Genomic DNA, 15,128 nt, shown 5'->3' on the forward strand with positions numbered 1-15,128 from the left:
ATCTGCTGTGTTTACTCTTTGCTGACTCTCACTCATGGTGCCTTTTTTCTTACGTATTCACTGATTTAAAAAAATAGAGCAATTCATTTTTCTTGTAATTATGAAAATACTGTAAGGTGGGTTCTTCCATAAAAATATGTTTCTGCAAATGACCTGGAAGCATTATTATTGTAGAATCATTTTTTTTTCTTTTTTACAAATGAACTTTTTATTTGGAATAAGTTTGGATTTACAGAAAAGTTGCAAAGATAGTACAAAGTCTCTATATACCCCTCACTAGATTTCACTTTCCCTTCATGTTATCATCTTACATTACTTCTTGGTTTCTTTTTTTTTTTATTTTTTTTTGGTATCATTGATCTACAGTTACATGAGGAACATTATGTTTACTAGACTTCCCCCTTCACCAATTCCCCCCCACAAACCCCATTACAGTCACTGTCCATCAGCATAGTAAGATGCTATAGAGTCACTACTTGTCTTCTCTGTGTTGCATACCCCTCCCTGTGCCTCCCCCCACATTATACATGCTAATCTTAATGTCCCGTTTCTTCCCCCCCCAATCCCTCCCTTCCCACCCATCCTCCCCAGTCCCTTTTCCTTTGGTAACTGATAGTCCATTCTTGGGTTCTGTGATTCTGCTGCTATTCTTTTACTTCAGTTTTTTCTCTGTACTCATACTGCACATATGAGTGAAATCATTTGGTACTTGTCTTTCTCTGTCTGGCTTATTTCACTGAGCATAATACCCTCTAGCTCCATCCATGTTGTTGCAAATGGTAGGATTTGTTTTTTTCTTATGGCTGAATAATATTCCATTATGTATATGTACCACATCTTCTTTATCCATTCATCTACTGATAGACACTTAGGTTGCTTCCATTTGTAAAATCATTTTTAATGTAATTCTTGGCCTAGGGTTTTCATACCACCCAGACAATATGAATTGGGGCTACAAATCAGCTGAAGGCCAGCTTGCAGGTACACATTCTTAAGAGTACTACTCCCACACCACATCCCATCCCCACTCAGTTCCAAGGTTTAAAACAGGCAATCCTCTTTTAGTCTCTATGAAAGAGAGGTGGAAGAGTAGTATACTACTACTAGTAAGTAGGGCTTATTTTTTAAATTAAGTATTTTATTTTGAGATAACTGTAGATTCATCCGTGTTGTGGGAATAAAAGAGACCTCCTGTACTCAGTTTCCCTAGATATGGTGACATCTTATAAAACTATAGTACAGTATCACAACGAAGATACTGATGTTCATGTAATCAAAATACATAACATTTTCATCTCCACAAAGACCTCTCATGGTGCTCTTTTATAACCACACCCACTTCCCTTCCACTCCCAGCCCCTCTTTAACCCCTGACAATCACTAAACTTTCTCCATTTCTGTACTTGGTCATTTCGTAAATGTTGTATAAATGCCATTTTACTGTATACAACTTTCTGGACTTCTTTTTTTAAACAATATGTAGTTGTAGGTTCATCTAGGTTGTATAAGTATTGACAGTTTGTTCCTTTTAATTGCTTAGTAGTATCAATGGTATAGATGAATCACAGTTTGTTTAGCCATTTAGGAAAAACCTGTATCATTTGCAGTTGAAGGACACCTGTATCATTTGCAATTTTTGGCTGTAATGAATAAAAATGCTGTAAAAATTCATGTATAGGTTTTTGTGTGAACATTCATTTCTCTGCAATAAATGTTGAAGGATGCAGTTGCATATGTGGTTTTTTAAGAAATGACCAAACTTTTTTAGAGTAGATTTACCATTTTATATTCCCACCGGAAAGTAAGGGAGATCCAGTTTGTCTACATCCTTACCAGTGTTTGGTGTTTATCACTGTTTTTAATTTTAGCCATTCTGATAGGTATGTGGTAATATCTAACTGTGTTTTTCATTTACATTTCACTAATGTCTAGTGATGCTGACCATCTTTTCTTGTGCATATTTGTCATCCATTTATGCTCCTTGTTGTAATGTCTCATTTTTGCTTGTGTTCTAAGTTTATTGCTTTTTTATTGTTAGGTTTTCAGAGTTCTTTATGTGTACTAGTCCTTTCTGAATTATGTGGTTTGAAATATTTTCTCCCATTCTGTAGCTTGTTTTTCATCCTTAACAGGGTCTTTGCAAATTTTGATAACCTTTCAATTTTGATGAAATCCAGTTTGTCAGTTTTGTCCTCTTATATATTATGCTTTTGATACCAAGTCTGAGAATTTTGCCTAGCCTTAGCTTGGAAGATTTTCTCCTGTGTGTTTTCCTTAAAGTTTTATAGTTTTATGTTTTTCATTTACGTTTACAATCCACATTCAGTTGATTTTTGTATACTGTGAGAGCCTTAGGTCCAACGTTATATTTTTGCCTGTGGATTTCTAGTTAGTTGTTCTAGCACCATTTGTTGAAAAGACTATCTTTCCTGCATTGACTTGCTTTTGTACCTAGTCTGAATTAAGTTAGATATATTTATGTGGATCTCTATTATGTTCTGTTGTTGTATATGTCTTTCCCTCTACCAGTACCACACAGTCGTGATTCCTGTAGCTATGTAAGTCTTGAAATTGGGTAGACTAAATCCTACCACTTTATCCTTTTTAGTTATTGTAGTTCTTTGCCTTTCCATATAAATTTTAGAGTAATCTTGTCTATATCTTCACAAAATTTGCTGAGATTTTGACAGGATTTGCTTTAAAGCTGTATCTCTATTTGGGAAGATTTGACATCTTCACTATGTTAAATCTTCCAATTTAGGCATGCATTATGTCTCTCCATTTATATTTAGGTCTCCCATTGTAAGCACAGAACACATTCTATGTGATTTAGTTGTCTTAAATTTGTTGAAATTTGTTTTAGGGCCCAGAATGTGGTCTTTTGGAGATATATATGTATGTCCCATGTGCATCAGAAGAGAATGTATATCTGTCCTCATCACTTGGAATATTTTATAAATGTTGATTAGATCCTGCTGGTTGATAGTATTATTGGGTTTTTCTGTGTTCTTCCTGATTTTCTGTGTAGTTGTTCTAGCGATTGTTGAGAGACAGGTGTTAGAATCTCCTAACTATAATTGTAGGTTTATTTAATTCTTTCAGTTTTATTAGTTTTGGCTTCATTTTGTAGCTCTGTTGATTGGTTCATGCACATTTAGGATTGCTATATCTTCTTGGTGGACAGACCCTTTTATCATTATGTAATGTTCCTGTCTCTGATAATTTTCTTTGTTCTGAAGTCTACTTTATTTGATTAATTAAAAAAATTAACTCCTGCTTTCTTTTGATTAATGATTACATGACATTTTTTTCATCCTTTTACTGTCATATAAAATATTTTACATAAACTATATATATTTTATAAAAATTTATTTAAAAAATATATATATCACATATTTGACATGTGTATATATGTATTGAGTTTTTAGAGACAGAAAAAACTTGGGTCATGTTTTTTATCTACTCTGCCAGTATCTGTCTTTGAATTGCTCTATTTAGGCCACTTATATTTAATGTAATAATATTTTAGCACTTAAGTCTGCCATTTTATTTTGTGTTTCTGTTTGTTCTGTTTTTCATTTTTTCTGTTCTTGCCTTTCTGTGCATTATTTAAACATTTTTAAAAATTCCATTTCGAAGCCACAGGGCATAAATCTGCAAAGAAGTAAAATGCTAACCTTTTCAAACAATATGGCTTCTCTCTCCCTTACCAACTTTACATCTCCCTGTATGGCCCCAGAAGATGACTGGTTAGCCAGAGATGGGTAAGATTCCTCAAGGGAGGAACAACCTAAGACAGGCACAGTCGCAGGGGGGCCATCAGGTGAGAAATTGGGGATCAACAGAGGTGAGGCTTAGAACCTCTCCCCCTCTGTTTTGAGAGAAATCTTCTGCATCCATGGATGTTTTATTGCCCTTGTCTAGCTTGGATTAACACATAGTCTACAGGCACACACCTGATCATCTACATTTGCTCTCTTACAACACTAAACTAAGTTTTCTACCTTTATCTTAAAACTACCTACCACTTCAGCATTTTATTAAAAATAATAATAATAATAATAAAGGGAGAAATGTGGGATCCACATATAAATCAAGTATAAAAATCAAACGAATATTCATATTTGACCTGATTGTTTATGGTTCATAATGCATGATCAAAACCGAAAGTTTCTGTGATGACTGCCCTTGCACTGTTCACCATGTAAGAACTTATTCACTATGTAAGAATTTGTTCACCATGTAAGAACTTGTTCATTATACTTTAGAAGATTGGAGACTGTTGAGAATTAGGCTTGGGGTTGATTAATGATTGTGCATTGAGTCCCCTATACAGAATTTTATTGTTGTTAACAACCATTTGATCAATAAATATAAGATATGCCCTCTCAAAAAAAAAAATGGTTAAGATGGCAAATTTTGTTATGTTTTTACCAAAATAAAAAAGTTACAAATACAAAAAAAAAAAAAATTCCATTTTGATTTATTTGTAGTGATTTTGAATATATTCTTATATGGTGGCTCTGTAGTATTTCTTCTGGGTATTATATATGCTAATTTATCACAATCTACTGGTGCCATTTACCAAGTCAGTTGAAATGCAGAAACCTCACTTCCTTTTATGTTCCATTACCTCTCCTGTTTATAATTGTGTTAAATATTTCCTCTGCATAACATTTATAACCACATCAAGCAGTCTTCATTTTTACTTCAGCTATCAAATATTTAATAAAACTCAGGAGGAAGGGAACATATTTTGCATGCTGTGTTCTTCCCTCCTGATGCTCTCAGGTCCCCTGATATCATTTCCTTTTTTTTAGAGAACTTTTGTTAGTCATTCCTTTAGAGTAATTTTACTGGAGACAAATTCTTTTAGTTTTTCTTCATTTGAGAATGACTTGAATCCTGATTGATTACAAAAGCAACTACTGATCATTCCTGACAGACATTTTTGGAGGATTCTGGGTTAGCTTTTATTTTCTGTAAGCTCCTGAAAAATATTGTGCAACTTCCCTCTGGCCTCCATGGTTTGATAAGAATATTGTCTTCAATTTTTTTTTTGTCATTTTTTCCTTCCTATTTCTCATTTGTGGTGGTTTCTATTGTCACACTAAGTTCATTAATCTTTGTTCAGTGGTCCCTAATCTTTTGATCCCATACATTGTGTATTTCATATCAGGTATTGTGCTTTTCATCTCTAGAAATTTAAGTTTGATCTTTTTTATATCTTCTATGTTTTTCCTTAACATACTCTCCTCTAAATTCTTAAATTACAGAATATAGTTCTGAACCTTTATATATCCTTGTCTACTAATTGTATCATCTATGTCATTTCTGGGTTGGTTCTGCTTTTTTTGCATGTCTGTTTATTTTCTATTAGGTGCTAAACATTGTGATTTTTACTTTGAAGGAGGGCTGGGCATTTTTTTATTCCCATAAATGTTCTTAAGCTTTGTTCTCAGATGCAGTTAATTTACTTGTAAACAGTTTGATCCTTTTGAGGCTTGCTTTTAAACTTTGTAAGATTGAACCAGAGTAGCATTTAGACTGGGCCTAATTTGGCCCCACAACTGAGTTAATACTCTCCTGAGTACTGTTATCTGATGCCTTGTGCATTCTGAGTTTTTGTTTCACTCTGGATGGTAGGAACTGTAGTGAGCTCCAGGGTTCTTTCCTGTGTTCTTTCCCCTGCCTCAGATAGTTTCTTAACTTGCATAGGCTGATGCCTACTCAGCTAAATACTCAAGAACTACTGTGCAGGTATTTTGAGCTTGCCGTATGCATAGGCTTTCTTCTCTCCACTATTCTGCTCTGTAAATTCTAGCTAAATTGGCCCCTTTGACTCTCAACCTTCTCTCTTCAACTCAGGGAGATTGCTGAACTCTACCTGGGTGTGGATAAAGTGAAGGTTCCTATGGCCAGGATACTCACCTGGCCCTGGTCAGCTAGCTCACCACACACATGTGGGCAATACCTTGTTATTGACTCTATATAAAGAGCTCCGCCCAGTACTCTGGGTGACACTGTGGTATAGCCGCAGGGCTGCAGGAGAGCAGACACTGGAGTGGTGGCAGCGCCGACAAAAGAGACTGAGACAGCTGCGGAGGCAGAGACATGGAGGATGATAGACCTGCAGACTGTTGGATGCAGATGTAATTCTAGTGCTCAACCTATCGCAGGGAGAACAAGCCGTTTACTTTCCATTGTCATTCTTTGGTCTCATTGAGTCCATAGTGAACTTGCCTGGAGCTGAGAGCCATTAACAAGACAATTGGCGACAGTCCTCAGGATTCATTGTTGACCAAGGAAAAGAACAGGTTGCCCTCATGGGAGGACTGTTTGAGTGGGCTGCATCTGTGGATGGGGAGACACTCGAGTGTCCCCCAGTGGACCTGTGGTCTGACGGGCCTGCCTCCTAGAGGATTGGGCCCCACCCTGAGACTGGGAAGGGGAGGAGGCAACACCTGAGGCAGTAAAGTTGGCCCTCAGCAATATAGGGAATTCCTTAGAGAAACAGAGTGCCCATTGCCCATGAAGCTGCGGAAATGTTGGGGAGTTTTCTTCCCACGATATTGAGAAAGGCTGTAAGGGAGAAAGACGCCCTCCTGCAGGAAGCACGAGAAGAGCAGCACGAGTCCGTGAGCTGTGAGGTGCCGTTGAGGAGGTAAAAAATTTGTTCATGACTGAAGTGATGTCCCTACGAGGCGCTGTGGAAATGTTAAAGGATGTCGTGGCAGGAAGCAGCATGAGAGGAGCAGTGGCCCGAGAAGAAGAAGCCTGAGAGTGCAGGCTGCAGGTGCCATGGGGCAGGTGAAGGATGTAATGGAGCCATCAGCCCCAGAAATGGAGGAGCGGAGGTTTGATGAACAGGTTGGGTGGAGGCCCTGCCAGGGCAGGAGGCATCAGCCCCTACTGGGTTGAAACCCCACCCAGTTGAAAGCTGGTGGAAAGCCCAGAAGAAAATAAAGACTCTGCAACTGTGGGTTCCTCCAGGAGAGGTGCAGCCCCCTCCCCAGGTCGTGGAGATTCCATGCTCTGCTTCTATCCTCAGGCTCAAGCAATGAAAACACAAAAGGAAAATTCGGTCTGCTACTTGAAGGAAAAATTTAAAGGGCCCCCATATCTGGGCTGATTTGATAAAGGCAGGAGCAGACAGAAAGAAATTGGATAGGAAGTCAAATAGAATCTTACTGGAGCTGTGGCAACAACTGAGACCGGAACAGAAGTTCCGGCTGCTGAGGATGAAGCAGAAGCCAGAAATAAAGCATTAAGATCGGTCTGTGTGTCTGCAAGACTTTCTGCTGGAGACGCTGAGAAGGTGGATATTGTAAGACCCGCTCGTGGTTCTTTTGGTTAACTCGTTTAAGTAGAATCGGTTTGAATACAGCCAGGATGACCACTTGGTGGCAATGTGTCATCTCAGGCTTGAGGGTCATTATAATTTGTTCTAGTTTTTGTTATCTGTATATTGTTGTAGCCTCTGTTATTGTTACAGAATTTGGCCACTGTGTTCTAGTTTCCTTGCACAGGGACCATTGCAGAAGATTGAGGGCACATAGATTGAGAGGTGAGAATCCTGGAGGGGTGGAGTGTGGACAAAGTGAAGGCTTCTGTGGCCAGAATTCTCACTTGGCACTGGTTGGCTAGCTCACTACACACGTGTGGGCAATATGCTGCTATTAACTCTATATAAAGAGCTTCGCCCAGTACTCTGGGTGACACAGTGGCACGGCTGCAGGGCTGCAGGAGAGCAGAGACTGGAGTGGTGGCAGCGCTGAGGAAAGAGATTGAGACTGCTGCAGAGGCAGAGACAAAGAGGATTACAGACCTGCAGACTGCTGATGCAGACATAATTCTAGTGCTGGACCTATCGCCAGGTAACAAACCCTTTCAGCCCAAGAACTGTTCTGTTCCATTGTCATTCTTTGGTCCCATTGAATCCGTAGTGAACTTGCCAGCTCTGAGACCCACTGGCAAGACATTGGGTTCTCCTTCCCTGCACTGAAGTCTGAAAGGTCTTACCTTGTTTGTTTCTGCTTTCACAGGGATTGCAGAATTGTGTCACCTGCTTTTTAATAACATTTGGGAACTACGGTTTCATATATTTCATCTAGTTTTTTTAATTTAAGGTGGGGAGGGTAAATCCAGTCTGCTATTTCATCTTGGCTCATATGGAAGTTTATTTAGACAGTAAACAAGTAAAATAGAAATAAATTCATCAGGTGACTATGTAAGTGCTCTGGAGAAACCTGAAGCAAGGTAGGGAGATGAAGAATACCAAAACGATCGTAATTTTGAATAGGATGGTGAGAAAAAGACTATATTGAAAATTTGACTATTCCAGTTACCTTTTGCTGTATAACAGACTGCCCCCAAACCTAGTAACTTTTGATCAAGTCTGGGCTGGAATAACTTGTTTCTGCTCTGCTGAGCATCATCTGGGACAGCTGAAAGGCAGGGGGGCTGAAATCATCTGAATGCTTCCTCACATATGTGGTGGTTGATGCTGGTTGCCTGCTGGGATCTCATTTGGGCTATAGCTAGAACATCTACACGTGACCTTGCCATGTGGCTGCTTGGCTACCATATAGCACAGTGGCCAGGTTTCCAGGGCAGGCATCTGAGAAAGAGCCAGGAGGAAGTCATAATGCCTTATTAACCCAGCCTTGTAACACATTTTGTGTATCACAGAAGACACTAAGGCTGGCCCATATTAAAGGCACTGGAATTAAACTCCTGTTCTTGCTAGGAGATATGTCAAAGAATTTTTAAGGCTGCTACAGTGATATTTGAGCAAAGAAGGTGAGGACATCCAGGAGAAAAGCATTCCAGGTATTGTACATGCAAAGGCTCCAGGGCTGGTGGATGCCTGATAGTTTAGATTCGGTTATTCACTGCAGTTTTCTCAGCACCTAAACCAATGTTTCACAGATAATTACACGTCAGTTCCTATTTGTGGAAGAGAGAGATGGCATTTGGCACCAAGTATGAAAAATCCTAAAAATGAGTACATAACCTTTGATCTAGTAATGCTTTAGGAATTTATCTTCAGGAAAATAATTGTACAAATAAGCAAGCTGTAGTGAAAATTTAGAAGTATCTGAATGCCTATTATTATTGATTAGTTAAATTATGGTCTGTCTGTATAATAGAACACTGCAGTTTTAACAATGTTTTGGCACAGAAAGATGAATGAGTGTTGAGGGACAAGGAGCAGAATTCAAATAGTGATGTACAGATGATCTTTTTTGGTTAATAATCTCTATAACAGATGCATTGAATAGAAAGATATAGAATGTGTATCAAATTATTAATAATTGCTGTGGGGTTTATTTTAGAGTTGCTTGTCAAAAACTGTGCACTGCTATTATAATAGAAATGTTTCTATTATAAAAGCAGATAGTATAAATTTTTTTTTAACCAATGTAGAATAGTATCCCCGTTACTACAAGTGATAAAAAGCACCTTATCCATTAGTCTCTTTTTTCTTAGAGACAGTGAAGGAAAACAATCTACATAAAAAAATGTGGAATGATCTAAAACCAAGAGTTTTCAAGAGCTTAGCTCTTGACTATAGGTTATCTTTATTTCCTTTTAACATTTCTGTATTTTCTTAATTGCTAAGATAAGCTTGTTTCATAATAAGGAAAAGATTTATATTAAGAGAAAATAACTGTAAGGGGTAAAGTTAAGCAGCCTTAGTTTGAGAATATTTATCATGTGAAAAATCCAAATTTGTAAACCAGCAAAATCAGGGATTTTTAAATTTCCATGCAGAGCTCCTTTAAAGGACTCAAAATATTATGTGATGGAAGGCAGATATTGTGTGATCTCATTTGCGGAATCTAAAAATTCTGAACTCATAGAAACAGAATAGCTTGATGGTTGCCATAGTTAGGAGGTGGGGTGGGGGAAATAGGTGAAGGTGGTCACAAGGTATAAACTTACCGTTATAAGATAAATAAGTTCTGGGGTTGTAATGTACAGCACGGAGACTATAGTTAATAATATTGTATTGTGTATCTCGAAGTTGCTAAGACAGTAGATCTTAAAAGGTCTCATTATAAGGAAAAAAATTTGTAGCTATGTGAGATGATGGATGTTTACTAAAATTGTTGTGGTAACCATTTTCCAGTATATTCATGTATCACATCTTTATGTTGCACACCTTAAACTCTTATGATATTATATGTTAATTATATCCCAATAAAACTGGGAAAAGTATTGTGGAACTTTAGAACTTTAATTTATACACAATTCTTAAGCTTACCATTCTTCATTAAAATGTGATTGTTTTTCGTGTTAGTATTATTCTTTATTACTATAGCGAGATTTTCAGTAACCTTGCAAGAGTAATTGAAGCCTAAGATACAAAATGTAATTTATAAATCAAATCTTAGATGGTGTAATAATACTTTAATTAATACATATTTTATTGCAAAATGTCCGTAGGTTAATTGTTCTCAGTACACTGTCTTACCTCTTTATTTTAAAGAAATAATTGTAATTCATTTTGTTCTTGTATACCATAGGATGTGTTTTGGAGATGCAGACAAAATATCTTTGATGAAATGAAGAAGAAATTTTTACAGGTAGACTGCTGATGTTATTGCTTTAGTGTGATAATCAGCAGAGCAAATAACAGCATGTTAGTATTTTTACTTAATAACAAGGCATGTCTTGTTTTATGCGTGTTGGCTTATTTATTTCTACCCAGTTGTAATAAATGAAAGTCAACTTAAATGAACGTGTGGATGACAGTCCCTTGTTTTAAACAAGTGAATGAGGGGGAAAACTGATGTAAAAACTGCCAAACTCTTTGTTTTGGTTTTTGGGTATGGTAGTTGTTTTTTTTTGTTGTTGTTGTTGTTTTTTTGTAGATAATTATTTTTTATTGAAGGGTAGTTGACACACAGTATTACATTACATTAGTTTCAGGTGTATAATACAGTGATTCAACATTTATATACATGATAATTCTAGGTACCAGCTATCACCATACCAAGTTTTTACCATATTTTGACTATATTCCTTATGCTATACATTACATCCCGGTTACTTATTTATTGTACAATTGGAAGTGTGTACTTTTTTGTTGTTGTTGTGAGGGCATCTCTCATATTTATTGATCAAATGGTTGTTAACGACAATAAAATTCTGTATAGGGAAGTCAATGCTCAATGCACAATCATTAATCCACCCCAAGCCTAATTTTCGTCAGTCTCCAATCTTCTGAAGCATAACTAACAAGTTCTTACATGGAGAACAAACTCTTACATATTGAATAAGTTACATGGTGAACAGTACAAGGGCAGTCATCACAGAAACTTTTGGTTTTGCTCATGCATTATGAACTATAAACAGTCAGTTCAAATATGAATACTCATTTGATTTTTATACTTGATTTATATGTGGATACCACATTTCTCTCCTTATTATTATTATTTTTAATAAAATGCTGAAGTGGTAGGTAGATACAAGATAAAGGTAGAAAACATAGTTTAGTGTTGTAAGAGAGCAAATGTAGATGATCAGGTGTGTGCCTGTAGACTATGTGTTAATTGAAGCTAGACAAGGGCAATAAAACATCCACGTATGCAGAAGATTTCTCTCAGAACAGGGGGGGTGAGGTTCTAAGCCTCACCTCTGTTGATCCCCAATTTCTCACCTGATGGACCCCTGTGACTGCCTGTCTTAGGTTGTTCCTCCCTTGAGGAATCTTACCCGTCTCTGGCTAACCAGTCATCTTCCGGGGCCATACAGGGAAATGTTAAGTTGGTAAGTGAGAGAGAAGCCTTACTGTTTGAAAAGGTTAGCTTTTTACTTCTTTGCATATTTATGCCCTGTGGCTTCTATGCCCAGCATTTGTCTTGAGGTGTCTTTACCACTTGGAAGAATTATGATACTCGGTAAATTCGATATGAGGCACGAATTCTATTTAAGGGTTGTAATTAGGAAGGAAGAAGAAAAGCTATAGAAGTAGCAGTCGGAAGAAAACATGGGAAGATTGATTATTTCTTTGACATATCTTCTTGTAGAGTAACTTCAGCATGTATAGGTTTTAAACTACCAATTAAATTGCGCACACACATTAACATAATAGGAGTATAGTTACATAACCAAAGCATATCTGTAATTACCAGCCATCTCCAGTGAAACCAAGAAAACCAGTTAGGCACCTTAGGCATATGTGAAAACTTATCTGTGATATGGTGGATATTGTCCAACTGAACTTAAACAGTCTGAGAGAAATCAGACAAATTAAAACAACCCATTCCTGGGGACTGTTCACATCCCATATGTTCTTTTAACAGTAAATAGTCTGTAGTTGTAAGATTTTGGAGTGCTACAATTTGCACTTCTCCTAATTCTTGGTTGACTTCCAACAGTATAGATCCAGTCCAATTTGTTGTTTTACTGTATGCACAGGCCAGCTTAGATATCTCCTTCTTCATTCCCATGGCAAGTCCAGGAACTGGTGAGATGAGTGCATCTACAGCTGTAGCAGTGCGTGGATCTTTGTTGGGGTTTTTTGATGATCATCTTCTGGCATGAGTCTTCCAGAGAGTGCTGATGTTGGAAGTTCTTTTTCATATCGTATCTTAGTTCATTTTCAGGGTAGCCCAATTAGGCTTTGATCCTCTGTATAAACACAAACATACCCTTTGCCTACACTTTTATATGCCCTTTATACCCTTGTGTAGAACTCATTGGAGGTTACCACACAGGAACTGCCTTTCCTTTTTTTTTTGGTGTCATTAATCTACACTTACATGATGAATATTATGTTTACTAGGCTCTCCCCTATACCAGGTCCCCCCTGTAAACCCCATTACAGTCACTGTCCATTAGCATAGCAAATGTTGTAGAATCACTACTTGCCTTCTCTGTGTTGTACAGCCTTCCCCTTTCTCCCACCCCCCCATGCATGTTAATCTTAATACCCCCCTTCTTCTCCCCCCGCTTATCCTTCCCTACCCATCCATCCTCCCCAGTCCCTTTACCTTTGGTACCTGTTAGTCCATTCTTGAGTTCTGTGATTCTGCTGCTGTTTTGTTCCTTCAGTTTTTCCTTTGTTCATATATTCCACAGATGAGTGAAATCATTTGGTATTTCTCTTTCTCCGCTTGGCTTGTTTCACTGAGCATAATACCCTCCAGCTCCATCCATGTTGCTGCAAATGGTTGGATTTGCCCTTTTCTTATGGCTGAGTAGTATTCCATTGTGTATATGTACCACATCTTCTTTATCCATTCATCTATCGATGGACATTAGGTTGCTTCCAATTCTTGGCTATTGTAAATAGTGCTGCGATAAACATAGGGGTGCATTGGTCTTTCTCATACTTGATTGCTGCATTCTTAGGGTAAATTCCTAGGAGTGCAATTCCTGGGTCAAATGGTAAGTCTGTTTTGAGCATTTTGATGTACCTCCATATGGCTTTCCACAATGGTTGAACTAATTCACATTCCCACCAGCAGTGTAGGAGGGTTCCCCTTTCTCCACAGCCTTGCCAACATTTGTTGTTGTTTGTCTTTTGGATGGCAGCCATCCTTACTGGTGTGAGGTGATACCTCATTGTAGTTTTAATTTGCATTTCTCTGATAATTAGCGATGTGGAGCATCTTCTCATGTGTCTGTTGGCCATCTGTATTTCTGTTTTGGAGAACTGTTCAGTTCCTCTGCCCATTTTTTAATTATTTGTTTTTTGTTTGTTGAGGCGTGTGAGCTCTTTATATATTCTGGACATCAAGCCTTTATCGGATCTGTCATTTTCAAAGATATTCTCCCATACTGTAGGGATCCTTTTTGTTCTATTGATGGTGTCTTTTGCTGTACAGAAGCTTTTCAGCTTAATATAGTCCCACTTGTTCATTTTTGCTGTTGTTTTACTTGCCCGGGGAGATATGTTCAAGAAGAGGTCACTCATGTTTATGTCTAAGAGGTTTGTGCCTATGTTTTCTTCCAAGAGTTTAATGGTTTCATGACTTACATTCAGGTCTTTGATCCATTTTGAATTTACTTTTGTATATGGGGTTAGACAATGGTCCAGTTTCATTCTCCTACATGTAGCTGTCCAGTTTTGCCAGCACCATCTGTTGAAGAGACTGTCAGTTTGCCATTGTATGTCCATGGCTCCTTTATCAAATATTAATTGACCATATATGTCTGGGTTAATGTCTGGATTCTCTAGTCTGTTCCATTGGTCTGTGGCTCTATTCTTGTGCCAGTACCAAATTGTCTTGATTACTATGGCTTTATAGTAGAGCTTGAAGTTGGGGAGTGAGATGCCCCTACTTTATTCTTCTTTCTCAGGATTGCTTTGGCTATTCGGGGTCTTTGGTGTTTCCATATGAATTTTTGAATTATTTGTTCCAGTTCATTGAAGAATGTTGCTGGTAGTTTCATAGGGATTGCATCAAATCTGTATATTGCTTTGGGCAGGATGGCCATTTTGACGATATTAATTCTTCCTAGCTACGAGCATGGGATGAGTTTCCATCTGTTAGTGTCCCCTTTAATTTCTCTTAAGAGTGACTTGTAGTTTTCAGAGTATAAGTCTTTCACTTCTTTGGTTAGGTTTATTCCTAGGTATTTTATTTTTTTTGATGCAGTTGTGAATGGAGTTGTTTTCCTGATTTCTCTTTCTGTTGGTTCATTGTTGGTATATAGGAAAGCCACAGATTTCTGGGTGTTGATTTTGTATCCTGCAACTTTGCTGTATTCCGGTATCAGTTCTATTAGTTTTGGGGTGGATTCTTTAGGGTTTTTTATGTACAGTATCATGTCATCTGCAAATAGTGACAGTTTAACTTCTTCTTTACCAATCCAGATTCCTTGTATTTCTTTGTTTTGTCTGATTGCCGTGGCTAGGACCTCCAGTACTATGTTAAATAACAGTGGAGAGAGTGGGCATCCCTGTCTAGTTCCCGATCTCAGAGGAAATGCTTTCAGCTTCTCGCTGTTCAATATAATGTTGGCTGTGGGTTTATCATAGATGGCCTTTATTATGTTGAGGTACTTGCCCTCTATTCCCATTTTGCTGAGAGTTTTTAACATGAATGGATGTTGAACTTTGTCAAATGCTTTTTCAGCATCTATGGAGATGATCATGTGGTTTTTGTCTT

At 37.7% G+C, this 15,128-nt stretch overlaps 1 protein-coding gene across 4 annotated transcripts in view; it reads left to right on the plus strand.

Annotated features, from left to right (window-relative positions):
- Window positions 1-15,128, plus strand: part of USP47 (ubiquitin specific peptidase 47) — a 139,164-nt gene that overhangs the window by 37,371 nt on the left and 86,665 nt on the right. Inside the window, exons 1-2 of one of the 4 annotated variants that reach the window (XM_036918026.2) lie at window positions 8,535-8,832; window positions 10,533-10,592. The exons of 2 other annotated variants lie outside the window; for them this stretch is intronic. In XM_036918026.2, the coding sequence (XP_036773921.1) occupies window positions 10,572-10,592 (21 nt within the window). In that variant the 5' untranslated portion in view covers window positions 8,535-8,832; window positions 10,533-10,571. Of the gene's footprint in view, window positions 1-8,534; window positions 8,833-10,532; window positions 10,593-15,128 lie in introns of those variants that run through there. One more of the 4 variants, XM_036918024.2, reaches the window with a different exon arrangement.

Source organism: Manis pentadactyla, chromosome 9 (genome assembly GCF_030020395.1).
Source record: "Manis pentadactyla isolate mManPen7 chromosome 9, mManPen7.hap1, whole genome shotgun sequence".
In the NCBI taxonomy this organism is placed as follows: domain Eukaryota; kingdom Metazoa; phylum Chordata; class Mammalia; order Pholidota; family Manidae; genus Manis; species Manis pentadactyla.